The sequence below is a fragment of the Pleurodeles waltl genome, chromosome 8 (assembly GCF_031143425.1).
Source record: "Pleurodeles waltl isolate 20211129_DDA chromosome 8, aPleWal1.hap1.20221129, whole genome shotgun sequence".
NCBI lineage: Eukaryota > Metazoa > Chordata > Amphibia > Caudata > Salamandridae > Pleurodeles > Pleurodeles waltl.
This window is the reverse complement of record NC_090447.1, coordinates 359,314,358-359,332,683: the sequence shown is the minus strand read 5'-3', so window position 1 is coordinate 359,332,683 and position 18,326 is coordinate 359,314,358. Positions and strand designations below refer to the sequence as shown.

Genomic DNA, 18,326 nt, shown 5'->3' with positions numbered 1-18,326 from the left:
TCTTGGCATTGCAATGCTGACTCATGCCCCTGTCCTGTGGGGAACACTGATGTTGGATGTGACTTTGGGGTACAGATTTGGGAAGGTGGGCTCTGCTGTGCAATGGATACCACAGGGGAGGTGGGATCAGTTGTGGGCAGGGTGAGACAGGTGGTGGTGGACTGACCACTCATGCCTGATGGGCCAGGTATCTCTATCCAGATATCCAGGGGATTCCTCCACTATTAGACCTGCCTCCAGGCCTGGGCCTTCAGTCACTGGCATTCTCTGATATGTGGCAGTACTTGGGAGACCTGTGGAATGAGAGGTATTGTGTCACATGATGGTATTGTACAAGTGATACACATAGTTGTATGCCATCATTCACTGGATTTGCAGGGCAGTAATGACACTGACTGTTACTAGACTACTGCTTGTGTTTCCATTAGTGGAATGTTGCAATGGTCCTATTTTAGCCAATAGTTGGTATTGGTCTTGTTACTGTCATTGCTATGTACTGATGTGCATTCCAATTACTTGTTGGTGAAGGGGGGTGACATGGTTTTACATGCAGGTGCAGAGATGTGAAGTGGATTTAGCAGTCATGCAAGGGTAGGGAGTGTTGCATTGTAGTAGTTGTAGTACTTGCTGCAGTGTGGGGTATCCATGCACTAGGTGGGCCTGTGAGGGAAAGGTTTTAGTAGGGAGCTGTGGCATGCAAGGGTGGGTATTGGGTCCATGGTGGGTTTGTGCACGTTAGGGTGGTGTGAGGGGGTGAGAGGGATGTGGGGGTACAAGCTATGCAGGGGTTCATGTGAGCTGGGGAGGGTAGTTGACTTACCAGTGTCCAGTCTACTAGGATTTCCCGTCAGCCCCTCTGGGTATAGGATTGCTAAGACCTATCCTCTGCACGATGATAATTCTGGGGGAGTGGTGGGGGCCCACCACCAGTTCTCATGACGCAATTTGGTGCCTGGACGCCATGACCTGTACTTTCCCCGTAGGCCGCTCAACCCCTTCCTAATGTCCTCCCTTGTGTGTGGATAGTTTCCCACAGCGTTTACCCTGACGATGATCCTCTGCCATAAGTCGATTTTCTGGGCTATGGATGTCTGCTGGACCTGTGCTCCAAACAATTGCGGCTCCACTCTGACAATTTCATTGATCATCACCCTCAGCTCCTCGTCTGTGAATCGTGTTTTTTTTTGTGTTGCCATGGTGGTTGTGTTGTGGGTGGTGGGGTGTGTGTTGTGCAGGGATGCTGGGTGTGCTGTTTGTTGGTGTGGGTTGGGGTGATATGATGTGCATGGGGTTTCTGGTGTTTGTGTGCAGTGGTGATGTGTGTGTTGTATTTCTCTTGATTTTGCGAGTTGTGTGATGCGTGTTCAGTGTGATCCTGCCTGTAATATCTAGGTGCAGTGCCTTCTGTCAGGGTGCTCTTGCCTTTCTCTGTCGAACTTTCTGGGTGCAAAGGGTTCTGTGGTGTATGTTTATGTGTATCAGGTGTGGGGTATTGGTATTGTCCAAAGTAGTGCAGTGTTCTGGTGGAGGGGCTTTTTTTCCGCAGCGGTTTGGACCACCAATGGATTGCCGCTGTGCTAAGACCGCGGTGCTGATTTGTGATTCGTGATTTGGCGGGCGGGATGTTCTCGGCATGGCGGTGCTGGTGGTGCAGACACCTGTTTCACGCCGTCGTTCAGGCCGATGGTGTCATTTTATGGGTTATTTGTTTGGCGGTGTTGTGTTGGTGACGTGTAAAATGGTGGTCTTCAGAATGCTATCACTGGCGGTCTTTTGGCACGTGCTTACATGGCGGTCTTTGGTAAAGACCGCTGAAGTTAGAATGACCACCTCAGTCAGGTAGAGTTTGTGGGAGCCCACTGGGGGTTAGGCTTGTGTGGGCCCCTGATCAGGATTCACCAGTCATAACAACTCCACCTAGCTTGGGTGTGTTGGGTACAGAGGTGTGCTTGGCTATCCTTGGTGCTGAGCTGGAGCTGCGGTTGCTGGTGATACCACTGAGACGGTGCAGCAGAAGAAGCTTATGCAGAAACTCAACAACAGAGATACAGGTTATGCCGGATTACGGTATTGCAGTATGCCCTCGATTTGCAGCGTCGAGTAAAGGTGGTGATGACTGGACTGGCCATCAACAAGCCTTGGCAGTGGTAAGGTGGAGGAGAAGCTATCTCCCCTTCCAGGGGACCAGTGTAAAACTGTATCTGGCTAAAACTTGGAGGAGAGCTGGACTACACTTCCCACAAGGCACTGGACCACCTGTCTTTGGGCGATCCCTAAGATGGCCCGATGGCCAGCACTTCTTCTGTACCTGTAACTGCTTTTTACCTGCGGTGGGCAGGAGACTAGTGCCACTAGTCCAAGGAAGTCTGGTCTTGAGTTGGCTCACAAAAGGTTCCCACTTACAGGTGGAAGCAGTTTTTGGTCCAGAATGAGCCATAGTTGAGCGGTTCCAGGAAGGTTGCCACAGGTTCAAGGTATCAATCAATCAGGGATTTGCAAAGTACGCTACTCACTTGTGAGGGTCTCAAGGCACTGAGGAGGGGAGGGAGAGAGGGTGAGTGGGAGGTGCTGCTACTGCTCGAACAGCAAGGTCTTGAGAAGTTTCCTGAAAGTAAGGAGGTCTTTGGTCTGGCGCAGGTGGGTGGGAAGAGTGTTCGACGTTTTGGCGGTGAGGTGTGAAAATGATCTATTGCCCATTGTAGTTCTGTGGATGTGTGGAATGGTTGCGAGGGTGAGGTCAGCGGAGCGGAGATGCTGCGTCAGGGTGTGGAATGTGAGTCGTTTGTTGAGGTATTCTGGTCCGGTGTTGTGCAGTGCTTTGTGAGCGTGGGTGAGGAGTTTGAAGGTGATTCTCTTGTTGACTGGGAGCCAGTGCAGGTATTTCAGGTGGTCTGTGATGTGGCGGGGGATGTCCAGGATGAGGCGTGCAGAGGCGTTCTGGTTGCGTTGCAGCCTCTTCTGGAGTTTGGCTGTGGTTCCTGCATAGAGGGCATTAGCTGTAGTCCAGTTTGCTGCTTACGAGGGCTTGTTTGACTGTTCATCTGGTTTCGGTGGGTATCCATTTGTAGATCTTTTGGAGCATGCGGAGGCTGTTGAAGCAGGAGGAGGAGATGGCGTTGACTTGCTGGGTTATGGATAGCGAGGGGTCCAAGATGAATCCTAGATTGCGCGTGTGGTCGGTGGGAGTCGTAGCGGTTCCGAGAGTGTCAGGCCACCAGGAGTCATCCCATGTGGAGGGTTTGGAGCCGAAGATAAGGACTTCTGTCTTGTCTGAATTGAGTTTGAGGCAGCTGCTCTTCATCCATTCAGCGATGGCCTTCATTCCTTCCTGGAGGTAAGTCTTGGTGGAGTCCTTGGTGAGGGAGAGGATCAGCTGTGTGTCGTCGGTGTATGAGATGATCTTGAGGTTGTGGGATCGGGCGATGTTAGCGAGTGGGGCCATGTAGACTTTGAAGAGGGTCGGGCTGATGGACTAACCTGCAGATAATTTTGGTGGCCTCCGAGCGGAATGGGGGAGGCGGACTCTCTGGGTTCTGCCGGTGAGAGATGAGGTGACCCAGTCCAGGGCTCTGTCACGGATTCCAGCATTGCTGAGGGGTGAGTGTAGGGTGTGGTGGCAGACAGTGTCGAACGCGGCCGAGAGGTCCAGGAGGATGAGGGCTGCAGTTTCGCTGCTGTCCAGTATGGTTCTGATGTCGTCGGTCGTGGCGATGAGGGTGGTTTCGGTGATGTGATTGCTGCGGAATCATGATTGGGAAGGGTCCAGGGTGCTGTTGTCTTCTAGGAAGCGGGTTAGTTGTCTGTTGATGGCCTTCTCAATGACTTTTGCCAGGAAGGGGAGCAGGGAGATAGGCCAGAAGTTCTTGAGGTCCTTTGGGTCCGCCTTGGTTTTTTGAGGAGGGCCTTGATCTTGGCGTGTTTCCAGCTCTCCAGGAAGGTGGCGGACTTGAAGGACCTGTTGATGATCTTCCGTAGTTGGGGTGCGATGACGGAGCTTGCTTTGTTGCGGTTGTGGTGAGGGCAGGGGTCAGATGGAGAGCCGGAGTGGATGGTGTTCATGATTTCGAAGGTGTCGTTGTCATTGACGGGGGTCCAGGAGAGCAGGAGGTTTGTCGGAGGTGAATCTGTGGTGTTGGTGGTTGCTGGGGGGGTCTGGATGCTAAAGCTGTAGTGGATGTCTGCAATCTTGTGGTGGAAGTAGGAGGCTAGGGAGTCTCAGAGGTCTTGGGATGGCGGGATGTTGTTGATGTTGGAACTGGGGTTTGAGAGTTCCTTCACAACATTGAAGAGCTCCTTTTGGCTGTGTGCTTTGTTGTGGATTCGGTCTTTGAAGGCAGTTCTTTTGGTGACTCGGATGAGTTGGTGGTGTCTGTGGATGGCGTTTTTTAAGGCTGTGTGGTTGTCCAGAGTCTGATCTTGGTGCCACTTTCTTTCGAGTCTTCGGCAGCTTTGCTTAGATTCGTGGAGGTCAGCAGTAAACCAGAAGGCCTTTCTGTTGGTGCATCTATTGGAGGGATTCTTGATTGGGGCAAGAGTATTGGCACAGGTGTTGACCCATTGCCAGAAGTTGCGGGCAGCTGCATCAGTGTTGGTGGTGTCGATGGGTGGGTTCTGGGAGAGGGTGACGATAAGTTGTTCCTCAGTGACCTTGTTCCAACTGCGGTGAGGGATACGTTGTGGTTGGTGGTGTGTTGTGGGTTTCTTGAAGGAGAAGTGGATGCAGCGGTGGTCTCTCCAGTGGAGTTCGGTGGTGTGGCTGAAAGAGACGTGATTGCTGGCGGAGAAAATAGGGTTGAGTGTGTGTCCTGCAGAGGTGGTTGGTGTCATGGTGAGCTGTTTGAGGCCGAGGTTGGAGAGGTTGTCGAGCAGGGTGCTGGTGTTGTTGTCGTTGGTGTTTTCGAGGTGGAAGTTTAAGTCTCCGAGGAGTATGTAGTCAGTGGATGTGAGAGCGTGCATGCTGATGATGTCGGTAATGGAGTCGCTGAACTGCTGTCGTGGGCCGGGGCCTGTAGACGAGGGTCCCTTGAAGGGTGGTGTTTGGGTCCGTGTGGATTTGAAGTGCAGGAGTTCGGCGGTGCTGAGGGTGTCGTCGGTGTTGGTCGTGATCCTGAGGGTGTTCTTGTGGATGATAATGATGCCTCCTCCTGGTTTGTTGGAGCGATTCCCTAAGGGTGATCTTGTAGCCTTCCAGGATCGCTATGGCAATGCCAGGCGCTGAGGAGGGGTTCATCCAGGTCTTGGTCAGGAAGGCGACGTCTGGGGAGGCTGAGTCGAGTAGATTCCATAGCTCTACTGCGTGCTTGTGTTGACGGAGCAGGTGTTGAGGAGGATACATCTGAGATGGTTGCGTCCTGCCTCGTTGGCGTGGATGCTGGTGAAGGTGCAGTTCTGGCAGGAGCAGGGTCCGTGTGTGGTCTGCGGGGTGGCTTGAAGGCAGGAGGGAGAGCGGCCAGAGTTGAGAGCGCAGAGGGTGGCGGCGTCGTAGTGAAGATGTGCGTGGTGGCGGTGGGGGGGATGGGAGCTAGGGGTTCTGGCGCTGGGTGCAGATGGGCGCAGGCGGGCTTACCTTTGGCGCCGCCACGCAGCGGCCACCATTAAGTAGGGAGGTGGGGGGAGGAGAGGACAGCTGGGAGGCAGGAGTGGGATGAAAAATTGCATGAAAAAGGGGGCAGAGACGGAAAAGGGGGTGGGGCCGTGGGGGCAGCAGCGGCGGGGGAGAGAGTGAGAGGGGGAGAGTGAAAGTGAGAGAGAGAGCGGAGTGAGAGAGAAACAAGGAAAAGTAGCACTAAGGGACAGTAGTGGAGCAGAGAGCAGAGCACAACAAAGCAAAAGGAGGTGAGAGGCAGAAGGTAGCCTAGTAGGAAAGCAGAGCTCTCCCACTAGACACCGGGGATGAGGGCAGGCAGAAGCCTGCGGGTGGAGGATGGCCTTGAATTCCTGACAGGGGTCAGGAGTTCAGAGGAGCCAAGGAAAGGGCTCTACTTAGATGGTGGAGCCATGGGAGGCAGAGCAATGCACTGGCCAGGTGTCATGCCTTTTGTTAGTTCAAGTTCCTGTTGTTAATGCAGGTCTTCTTTTGTCCTTTCTTTACAAGTTGTTGCAGATATGAGGTTCTGGTGCCAGGGGAGCCCTTTAAATTCTAGATTTAGGGGCTTTAGGGATGTGGGTGCAAGTAGCCATGGGCTACTAGACCCAGTGGTTAATCTGCCCCTGAGGTGACCACATCTGCTGGGCTGTGGTATCTTTTCTACCCAGGGCCCTCTATTTTGCCACTTTTTAAAATGGCAGAAGTCTTCCTTGGCTGTACAGACCAGGCTGCTCATCCTAGAGGTGTGGCTAGCTTTCTGGGGGTGTACGCCTCCTAACTACCTAATTTTCCTGCCTGCCCAGGTGCAAATATGCCTGGGGGCAGGGTGATAGCTTTGACCTCAACTGAGGGACAGCCTACTTACATAGCAGAGGCGATGTGCCCTTTGATGCTCACTACCTTGATGTTCCACTTCCATAGCCTTCCTGGGAAGGAGAGAGGTGTAACCTCCTTCCCATCCAGGTCATTGGCCTGACTCCTGGGAGTGTTCACAACGCTGCCCACAGTGTCAGAATTCTGCCTTGGTGGCAGCAGCTATGAGCAGGCAGCCAGAGCATAGGAAAACTTGGGCCAACTTGGTGGGGATTCTCTAAGACAGCTCTCTGGTCCATGTCACATCACCATCAACACAAGATTCATGTCTGGGGTAAGAAGGCACATTGTTTGATACTAAACATGGCTCATTTTTGTGGTACCCTAATGGAGCTGGTGACCTCAGGTTTGCCCGGGTGCCAGCCCATGTTATCCTATAGGCTGTTGTACACTTATAGTGACCTTTAATGGAAAAGGTCACTATAGGGGCATATAAGCTTGCACTTTTATGTCCACACCTTTAATGTAATGCACCCTGCCTCCTGGGCTCAGGAGGCCTAACTTAGGGGTGACTGGAGGCCTGCTGTCAGTAGCTTACTTGGGGTGGAACAAACAGTGCTTCAGGACCTGGTGACCCCTTTAACACCCATTCCACGGGTACCACTCATAGCATATACTAGGGACTTCAAAGGGTGTTAAAGTACTTTGCCAGTTGGTGATACCAATTCACATTTACCTATTTATGGAGAGACCACTGGAACTGGGACTTGGTTAGCAGCCTCCAGTACAGTTTCAGGGTCACAAACCAGCAGGTAGTAGCTAAAATCAGGACAAAAAGTGTGGGTAAGCCTGCAAAAAGCCTGTTTTCCTACAGACTGGCATTAAAGTACCTCTCCATCTATCTCCCTTGAGCACCCTCCAGTGAAACGTGAAAGAAGGTGATCTGATACTTCATATGGGCTACACACTCCGATACAAAGAGTCTACATGGTTTCCCAAACTATGCACGTGGACTAGCTTAATAGGAAGAATTGTAGCAAAAATTGAATACTTGCATTTTGCCATGGCCAAGATCATGTGAGCAAAACATTGCATACATAGAAATAGCGATGAAACAAATGGGACCATGAGACATCAACAATGGGACACGGAGATTAAAACACTGACGCCAAACTGAGTTGAACAAACAGTGGAAAAGGAAGCCACCTCCTTTGGGATCATCAGTCTCATTAGGTCTATAGCAGTAATATTCCTTTAATTGTTGCTCTGGTAAAGCTGTACTTTCTCTTGAACTATATTTCTTCTCTATTCATAGCATCCTCCTCTGATAATGCCTTTTCTGGTGATATACCCCCTATTTACATATCTGCCCTTGCTATAGTTAATTGCAATTGTTTTGTATGTACTAGGACTGCAGCTTTATTGTTCTTAGTCTTGTTTCAGTGTTTGCTCGAAATATATAAGTAATTAACAGCAAAAACACTTGTTTTGTAGTCGTTTGTGAAAATTGAGCTTTATCTCTTCATCACGAGGCATCATTACCGAAAATTATCCTTAGACAAAATGGTTTTCTGCCAAACATAGAGTATCAAATATCATACGCATTAGGTTCTTAAATTTTGGCTTGGTGAAAAAGCATTGCAGTTCACCAAAATTCCCAACCTGAGTGAAGCATTGCCAAAAAGTAGTTATAATTGCCAGTAAAACCATTCTCTATCTTTTTCTGTGTGTTCTTTCTTGACCTTGAGTCATTACTTTTCAGTGGAATATCCTCCTTACTTCAGAGGAAAAATGACGTGCCTCATTTACATAGTATCATGACAAAAGTTACAAAAATATTGTGCATTGCATTCTAAATTCTAGTGGTCTGATGTACATGAGCAATATTGTGTAAGGGGGATGGTCACTCCAAGGTGGTTATTGGCTGGGAATAACCACCCTCGTCCCTCGGCCGGCCCTCGTCTTCGCCTCAGCTCATGTAACCACACACTGCTCAATATTTACCAAGCGTGCCCTACCGCCATAAGATGCTGTTGGTTAAGAATAGCCAGCATCTATGGATAGTTAATGGAATTATAGAGAAATGTTGATAGATATTAGGGTGTGGGCACTCCTGAACCTAGTGATCGTATACGCTGTGGCCATAGCTTTGAACTGTAAATTTCAAAAAGCCGAAAGTAGCCCAGATTAACACCTTTCTTTTTCACTTATGCAGGTCTTCTTCAAATAATGCTCAGTTGAAAGGTCGTGATTTCCTGACACTAAAGAACTACTCTGCAGAGGAAATAAAACACCTGCTGTGGGTGGCGACAGACCTGAAGAGCAGAATAAAAGTCAAAGGAGAGGTAAGAATTTAGTTCAACCTAAAGAGGACGTTTGCAATAGCAGAACATCATATCCCTTAAACACCTTGAAGGAATTAAATGCTTCTAAAAACAAATACTAATAAAAATTACTAATGCTGGGGTTCCTGTGCACTGAAACAAAATTCAACTTCATCATCTATTGACAGAAGGAGATGTAGGCGGTGACCACGTGAACGCTTCAGTACAAAAATGGAATCACACAAAAATTGACGATCTAATAATTTGATTTAAAATGTTCCATTCATGGCAATATTGCTGTGCTCACACAGTGGCATGTTGGTTCCACTCGTCTTCATAGCTGGCAATCGCACAGAGACACATATAAACATCATACAAGTGCCGTGTGGCCTTGTTTCCAATACTGTACAATGAGGTGAATGATTTTATATAAAGTATCCTCCTGAAAAGAGACGAAAAAGGCTCACTCTATGTTTAAGAGTGTGTGTGTGTGATTATTGGTTCATATTTTGACAAAGTTATATATTTTATATTTCTGGTTCGAAAATATATAAAGCTGGAAAGTTGCCATGTATTTCACATTGCTGCTTTGAAATATATAAAGTAGGCAGGGGGTGAACACCCATACCAATTTATGCTCCCTTTTTTCTACCAAAAATGTAAAGGTATTTTCTGAATTTTTGTGATGTCGATGAGGCATAGATTGCTGGATGTGAACAATGTAGTTTTCACACGTTAATATCTGGAATAATAATAGGAAAGCAAAAATCAGTCACGGAACCAAAGTCCACTACGATCGATAATTTCATCGTGTTGATGTCACACCATCCTTTGAGGGGAAGGTCATTGTTTAATCCAAGATAGACAAGGTTCTGGTCCTTATTTGGCAATTTTCCCTAGCAATAGTACAATACTGGCTACCAAACTGATGAAATACCAATGTCTTGCAAGTGCTAGCGCAGGTGTTTAAATACAAATTTTAATGAGTGTTCATGTATTCAGAATAATGGGTTTGTGTGGAAAATATAACGTAGAAAATTAATGCATGCATTTGAAAATGTGATTAAGATGAGGGGCCGCCATGTACCTATTAATATTTTAATACTGTGAAATGTTGAATATATGTTTGACTAATGAGTAATATGTCATATTAAGGGTTATGCATTCTGTGCTAATTTTATTAATTGTAGGCCTTAACTTAGTGAAGGTCTTGGCCTATTTGCCAGGCCTCATGTCAAAGCTGTATTTCTTCACGTTTAATAAATGGCAGTCCTGGAGAGTAAAACTGTGAATTTTCCTTTGTATTGTTCAAATGTGCTCATAACTGAAAAGCTTTTCTCATGAGAACCCACTGCTAGAAGATGTTGTTCTTGTTAATGTAACATTTTGTGTGTAAAATGTGTGAGACTGACTTTCTCAGGAGGAGAACAATGGAGACACTGACTGGAGTAGAAGCAGCAACAATATTGTTACATGTGAACGGTGTAAAAGTAGAATCCATAGATTTGGAGTTTTAGTTTTATTGGACAAAGTGTGAACATGCGATTCATTGACCAATAAGGATTTGAGACATAGTTTAGTAGTTTAAATTTAACAGGACTCCACGGTAAAGGGATAGTTCATTCTTGCCCATTTTGTGTCTTGACAAAGAGAGATGCTTAACTTTAATTCTTAAAGACTTTGCGTTTTCTGAATTTTGATGCTGAATCCTGATGCCTTGCTGATCTTCTGATGTCCTGAGTACAAAGACTGACTCTGCTTGCTGATCCACACTGAGGATAGGTATTATGAATTAGAATACTTGATGAATTTCTCTACTGAACTTGAATGTATGTAATCACTCTGACACAGTTGACTTTGTTACTAATTTGTGCTATAACCTTAGAATGTGTCGTAGTTCAAGCTTTGATTAGATTACGTTTCTTCGTCATGGGAAAGCAGCATCCTCTCCACAGCCACGCACTGTGGTTGCTCCGGTGATCCAGTCAGTGTGTTAGCCAGTTGTGACAGGTTTAGAGCTAGGGCGTAATGCTCCACCGAGGGAAGTCCCATTCCCCCATGAGAGCGGCGCACCATTAGCTTAGCTGATGCCAGTCGTGGGTGCATAGAGCCCCACACAAAGGCTCTAATTGCTGCGTCAATTGGCCCTAATGTTAAGAGAGGTACTTGTAGGGGTAGTAGGCCCAAAACATAAGCAAAGTGTGGTACCGTGACCATTCTCACCGCCTGTATCTTGCCCCACATGGAAAGGCTCAGATGAGTCAATTTTTCGAAGTCAAGCCTCATTTGCGCAATGAGGGGGCCCAAATTGTCTGCCACCATATGGTCCAGGCCTTGATTGACTAGCAGTCCCAGATACCTGAGGCGCTTCGGGGTCCATCGGAATGGGAAGCCGAGAAGTGCAGCTTTCGTTCTCACGTGGGAGAGTCTTTCTCTTGTCCAAGTTTATTCGGTAACCAGAGAGGGGCGCAGATCCATTGATGATCTCCAAAAGAGCTGGTAGGGAACGTTCCAGGTCAGTTAGGGTTAGGAGGACGTCACCGGCGTATAAGTAAATTTTGGAGGTACCACTTAGCAGAGGGAGACCTGCTTTCGAGGGAGAGGAACGGATGGCGGCCGCTAGTGGCTCCATAACAAAAGGAACAAAAGGGGCGAAAGGGACATCCCTGCCGGGTCCCTCTGTGGATGGGAAAGGGGTCTGAGAGCAATCCCCCGCAGTTAACCTGTGCCGTGGGGTGGTCATAGAGCAGGCTGACTTTAGAAATGAACTGGTCACCCAAAGTGAATTTTGCCAGGGTGGCGAACAAGTAGGGCCATTCTATGCGATCAAATGCCTTCTCGGCATCTAGAGATAGAGCTAATGCGGCCTCCAGCGCGTTCCTAGATGCCCATAGAGTATGGCAGAGGGTGAGTAGGTGATTTCTGGAGGTGCGGCCCGGTACAAACCCCACCTGAGTGTGGTTTATTAGGGATGGAATGACTTTGCGTAAGCGGTTTGTTAAGATGCTGGCTAATATCTTAATATCGCCGTTCAGGAGAGATATGGGCCGGTAGCAGCTGCAGCGTAGGGGATCCCGTCCTGGTTTCGGTATGACCGCTATTGTGGCACTTTTGGATATTGCACCCAGAGATTCCGTCCGGCAGGCCTCGTCCAGAGCCTCATGTAGGAAGGACATCAATCATCTCCTCTCCCACCCCCGTATAAAATTCCGCTGGGAATCCATCGTCCCCGGGTGATTTATGGTAGGGGAGATCAGAGATGACTTTCACAATTTCCATCCTGCTAATTTCCCCATCCAGAAGGTTGTGGCCCTCGTCAGAAAGAGAAGGTAAGTCAATGTTAGTGAGAAAGGCCTCGATTTGGATGGGGCTTGATGTTGACTCCGGTGTGTAGAGATGTCGGTAGAAGGATGCAAATTTATTGACTATTTCTTGTGGGTGCCTAAGCATCTCTCCTGTGTGGGCGTGTATGGCCGGTATAGCGAGGGCAGGTGTTCTCTGACGGAGCTGAGCTGCTAGCAGTCGACCAGCCTTCTCTCCTTGCTCGTAGTGTCATCCTTGTAGGCGTTGCAGGGCGTATTGAACCCGGGAGGTTTATAGCTCGTTTAAGGCCATGCAGGGACGTTCCAGGCATCTATGCATGGGAAGAGAGGGGTGGCTTGTGTAATGCTGCGTGAGACGTCTGATATCGGTTTCAAGGGCCACTTGGCGTGCTTTTCTTTCTCTGTTTGCTAACGCCGTCTCTTGCATCATTTGTCTTTGTATGGTCCCTTTGGCCGCTGCCCATACGACCCTCTTGGAGTCAACAGTGCCTAGGTTATCTTGAACGCAGGTGGACGCATGAGCCCGCAACCATGCCTTACCATGCGGAGAGCAATAGTGATGGACGGCAAATCTCCAAGGTTTGCGACCCGGAGACACCAGGCCCACTTGGACAGCTACGTGGATTGGGGAGTGGTCAGAAAGACCACATTCCAGTATCGAGCGTCCTGGGCATGAGCCACTAGGCTGTGCGATATGAGAAAATAGTCTAAGTGGGATTGGGTGCCGTGCATCGGCGACAAGAAAGTATATTCTCTGTCGACTGGGTGTGTCAGCCTCCAATGGTCCGTTGTCCACCATTACATCAGACTGTAGGGCCCTGTCGTTGTTACTGCTAATGTCTAGGGGTCCAGTCCTATCCAGTATCACATCTCTAGCCAGGTTCCAGTCTCCCCCCAATTACATAGCGAGTTGCCCCTATTTCAGTCAAAAGGTGGTTAATTTTCAGAAAGAACAGTCGTTTTGAACCAATTGGCGCATAGATGGAGCCCACGCATAATGAGAAGCCCCCCAGCTTTAGTTTGGTGAACACATACCGCCCCTCTGAGTCAACCCATGATTTAATGACAGTGAGAGGGATGCTCCTTCGTAACAATATTGCAACGCCGCATTTCCGGGGGACGCTACCGCCTAGTTCTTGCGAGGTGGGATTGCAACTAAATAACGCTGTTCCCACCCAATCCCGGTGCAGTTTGTGTGATTCAGCCCTGTCAAGGTGCGTCTCCTGGAGAAGGGCTATATTAGCCCGTTTAGAGTGGAGGTATGAGAGCATCTTCTTCCGTTTTATGAAATGAGTGAGGCCGTTGACATTCCAGGATATGATCCGTAATGGGATAGATGGGGTTGGGGGACAGCTAGCCATAGTGGGACCCAGAAGCATGGGCGAGGGAGGGTAGGCAAGGGGGGATGAAGTGGATCAGTAGTGGGGGGGAGGAGGTAGGGGATAGTGTAGGGAGACAGCCGTGAGGACTGGGTGGGGTGGGTAGGCAGTGGGGGGGAGGGGAAAGGGGGACGTAGATAAGCACAGGTATCTAAAGAGAGATACTGTTGCGGACAGTTGTTGAAGCGGTAGGGGGTGAGGCGAGGAGGATAATTTGGGGTAGAGAGAGAGAGGGGGAGAGACACCAGGGAGAACGAAGAAAAGGACAGAGAGGAGAGAAATGAAAGGAGGGGAAAAGGAGAAGGGGAGAGGAATAGAAGAATGAGAAATGAACCAAAAAGTTAGAGGGAGGACTGTACAAACCTGAAGATCAGAGGGAGAAAGAGAGAGAGACGGAAAGAAAGAAAGGAAAGAAAGAAACAAAGAAAGGGAGAGAAGGGGGTGGAGCAGCAAAGCCCCGCCGGTCCTGAACTGTAGGCTGCCGGTCTAAACCTAAACCTGTGGAGCCCAAACGCTCGGCCGGCCGGCCCCCGGCCGGGAGAGGGCGCGCAAAACATTCCAGTCCCACAGTCGCAATCCCCGTGTGTCGGAGTAAGCACTATAGAGTAGCGCGTGAGCATGTAGTGGAGGCCGGCGCAGCGCCGCGCCTCGGGGGGACCAGCGCCACAGAAAAGGCCACAGTAGGTATAGCGGGCCACCCAGTAATGGGGGGACATAGGCCGCGACATAACAAATCCCTCAGAGTCATGATGTGGTGCGGTAGGAGCTGAAAAAGGGGGGGGAGTGATAAGAACTGTGGCAGCATCGCTGTTGCCACGTGTGCAGTGGGTGACATCAGGCCAGGGTTGCGGTAATAGTTTCTAGCCACACAGTGACGCGGATGTGGGACATCTGGATGGGAGGGGAGAATCCAGCATCATATCCGCTGAGGACCCCTCGCCTCACAGGACAGTCATCCCCAAGTGAGATACGCAAGTCACAATGCCCGTCGGCGATCGCTAACAACGGATGGAAGACAGTTTAGCTATGCGGGGGCTGGACAGGCAGCGCAGTGGGTTCTATCTCGAGGGTGAGAGGCGGTGGGGCATGCAGATGTAAGGGGAGGGGGGAAGAGGGAGGAGAGCAGGTAACCGGGAGGGAAAGAGGAGGTGGTTCGCGATCATGTGAGCAATATAACATTGATTACTTAAGACATTGAACAGCAACCTGTTGGATATGATCAAATGGTAAACATACTAAATCTGATAGGCGCGTTATGCAGAGGACTCAGACAGTCCTGACGGGGTCTGAGCAACAGAGTATGTTTTCCCTTAAAACCTATTGGAATACAATTCAACTGCAAAACAGCAGGGACAACTTATATTCAGGTACTCATCCGTCCGTCGTCTTAGTAGGAGGTCCATTGCGCCGTGCACAGGACTCCATGTTCATCAACACCTTAGCTCTCATGATGTGCCAGACATCTTTGCCATCAGGTGGGGGCCGCGGTGGGCTTCAGAGGGGAACATTACTTGTCTCTGTCTGTTATTTGCGTGTGCATCACCAGCACCTGCAGTACTTGTACCCTGTCCTCGTGGTTGTTCGTGAGTCTTTCTAGGTCTCTCCCCCTGAGGTGGAAGTCTACAGTAGACCAGCCCATTTCCCCGGGGATGGGATTCGGGGACGGAGCCCCCTGATTCGCCCCAGACAGGTCCTGAAGCCAGACCGGAGTAGTAGTGTCCATGGACTGAGTCTAAAGCCCCTCCAGAAAAAATCGCAGGTCCTCAGGATCGTATAAGTCTTTAGACACACCATTTTTAGTGATCCACATTCTCGCCAGTTCAAATAGACCATACTTCACTTCCAGCTGGTGCAGTCTGGGTCAGAGGGCCAGGAATGCCTTCCTACGCTCGCTGGTCTCTTTTGAGAAGTCAGCAGTCTGGATCTCTTGCCAATGGTCCATATGTACGGGCCGCCTGTAGGAGTTGGCTGGCCTGCACGTGTCGCAGGAGGCATGCTATGATTGGGCGGGGTTGGTTGGCTTTATCCCGTCACCTGGGGCCTAGTCTGTGCACTCTTTGAAACTCCGGGCGAGGGGAGGTCGAAAGTTAGGCCAGTGAGCTTGGGAATAGTCTCCCGTAGGTAAGAGTGAATATCTGTGCCTTCAATGTTTTCCAGGAATCCGAGAAAATGGACATTGTCCCTTCGGCTCCACTCCTGCAGGTCTATTAGCTTGCTGCAGAGATATATAAGTTCCTGGTCTCTGTCCTGAGGAGGTGATGTGTGTTTCCACCGTCGTCATGCGCTGCTCTAGTCCGTCACCCGTGACTGAAAGCCTGCAATATCCAGACGCATGGATTTCATCTCCGCTGTCAGCGAGGCCGTTGTGTTGTCCATCCCCTCCAGTCTGCGACCCACCGCCGATATCTCTTGTAGGATGCGATCCATGATTGCTCCCTTTGTTTGGTCTGTCATGTTGCTGGGTGGAGTGGGTGGATGCACTTCTGGGGCAGAGGACCGGGTTCACGAATGTAGTAGGGCTTCCGAGAAAAGTAATTGCCTTGTCAGTTTGCCTGAGTGCTTGCCCGACGTCCTACCACCAGGCATCGCAGACTCCCTGATGTGGGTATGATCCGGTAGCCTGGAGACCCAGGAGTCTCTCACTGAGTGCTGGCTTCGGGTACAGCAACAGTGCGTGGGTGAGCGAGAGATGTGGTAGAAGGAGGGGGAGAGGCTCCTGCCACTCCTAGCAATGAGTCCAGAACTTAGTGGAGGTCATAAAGTGACTGCAGTAGGACCAACGAGAAGGGGAGGTTTGGTGCGTGAGATCTCTGCTACTCCAACAGTGGTTTGGTCACCCTATGTCTGTAGGCACTCCGATCTGGAGGTAGTGGGCAGCATGGTCGATCCCCTGTCGCTGTGTGCAGTGGTGCGGATAGTCCTCCCTCTGGTGTTCCCAACAGGCCCCCCGTTCTTCCTGTGCAGTGTGGGAGGGAGTGCTTGGTCCACCCTATCCGTTGCCCCGGTTCACAGTCTTGCAGGACGTGGTTCCTCTGTGGTTCGTGTCAGACCCGGCAGGTCGTGCTTCCCCTGGCATGTATGTGCGGTGAGAAGGAAGGGGGGAGGGGAGTCTCTTCCTCCCAAGAGTCGAGGGATGCAGTAGTAGGAGCATCAGGGGCCAACTGACCAGGGCCCCTCACTGTCGGTGTTGTGCCATGGCTGTAAGGTCATTGCGTCCCCGTGTCTGCAATCCGCCGCCCCTGTCCACTTGGAAGCCCGCCTGGGGGGGGGGGGATGTCGTGTCCACCCCTCCCCTTCTGCGTTCCTCAGCTTGTGGGCGTTCCGGGTTCTGGCCCTCTGCCCCACTCGGCAGTGTCAGGTGCACCAAGTCCGAGGCGCCCCCGTCCCGTGGGCAGGGCTCTCCAAGGGAGGGGGGAAGGTGAGAACGTATGGCGAGCGGGGCTGTGGGGTGGCCCGCCCACGAGTCCTCACCACGGCACGCACTTCTCCCGGAGTTGCTCAGATCCGCTCCTACCCTCTGTCCCTGGATTTTATTTTTAATTGAGAGAAAATTTCCCTAAGTCTAGAAATGACTTTGCCAGAATCTCAGATCGCGCTAATGGTTGTTTGAGGGAGTTTGCGTACTCCAAATGAAGTTGTAAAAGGAGTGTGCGCACTCCGCAGTGTGAGAATAGTGAAGTCGTCGAACTTCATATGTGTGTGCCGCTTTGTGCTAAAAAATTGTCCACGCGGTTGATGTACGGACCCTGCATGGTCTAAGACTCCAGAGTTTATTGAAAATTGTATGATACACTTGCTTTTATGTTGTAATCTGTTTGGTTTAGTAGGTTGATCAGGCATGGTCAACAAGTCAGAGTGTCAGTCAAAGTGAGTGAAAGTACGTGTGAGTGTGATGTCATTGGAGCCGCCCTGGGATAGGTCGGTTAGAGAGAAGGGTCGCGCACAGATTGGCAGCCGTCCGTGAGAGGCAATTGGTAGAGAGAGTAGGTGAAAGGAATTCTGGGATTAAAAGTCACTTCCTGATTTGATTTTGAGTAACAAAAAGGTTGACAAGAGGACATTTTTCAAAGCTTTAAAGAGTGCTTTGAGGGGAGATACATATATTACAATGAGTATATGCGATGCTACACCGCCAGAATGTACACCAGCTTACATTGTTATGCAAGAGAAGGGTGTCGCACCATGTCTTTGGCTAAAGCAATGGTGCAGAATGATAGAGAAGGATGGGAACTTACCATTTCCTTCAAATGGGACGTTCAATTTGAGGGTTTTGGAGCATTGAAGGATGGTGCTATTTGAATTGAAGCCCCTTCCGAGACCAGCACAGTTTGAGGCATTAGCAATTTGGGATTTAGTAGCCAGACAGCAACAAATATTCGAAAGGAGAATGAGAGAGGCAGAAAAGACTTTAGCAGAGGCTAGGTGGGACAGCAGTGATCAGAGAGTTTGGAGGATGGAGACTTTGTACAGAATTAAGTTGTTTCAGGCAATTACACAGGATAATGAGAAGGAAGGAAGGAAAGCTACTAGGAAGACTAACAGAAGTCCGTCCGAGAGTAGGGAGGCTAGAAAGTCTTCAACAGAGGAGGAAGAATCAGATGATGATTAGTTTATTACAGTTATTGAGAAATCGCCCACCACTGCCATATACAGCACATGAGAGTGCTCCGAGCACCAGTGCTGATCCAACAGCTCCGACACAGGTTAATGGGACAATGAATCAAATGCAGGTTAATGCTAGCCTGACACAGAATGCGATGCAGGGTGGACTTAATGTGCCTACTACTATAGCGCAAAATCAGATGCAACCGCCACAGGTTCAGAGAATTTATCCTGATGTGCCCATTATGGAAACGACTTCAAACTTAATGGTGCCTACGGAACAGGTTTTCTCGAGCCC

The 18,326-nt window shown here is 49.8% G+C and overlaps 1 protein-coding gene across 1 annotated transcript in view; it reads left to right on the top strand.

Annotated features, from left to right (window-relative positions):
• Positions 1–18,326, top strand: part of OTC (ornithine transcarbamylase) — a 264,368-nt gene that overhangs the window by 136,812 nt on the left and 109,230 nt on the right. The window contains exon 2 of the mRNA XM_069204233.1: positions 8,616–8,745. Within this exon, the coding sequence (XP_069060334.1) occupies positions 8,616–8,745 (130 nt within the window). The remainder of the gene's footprint in view (positions 1–8,615; positions 8,746–18,326) is intronic.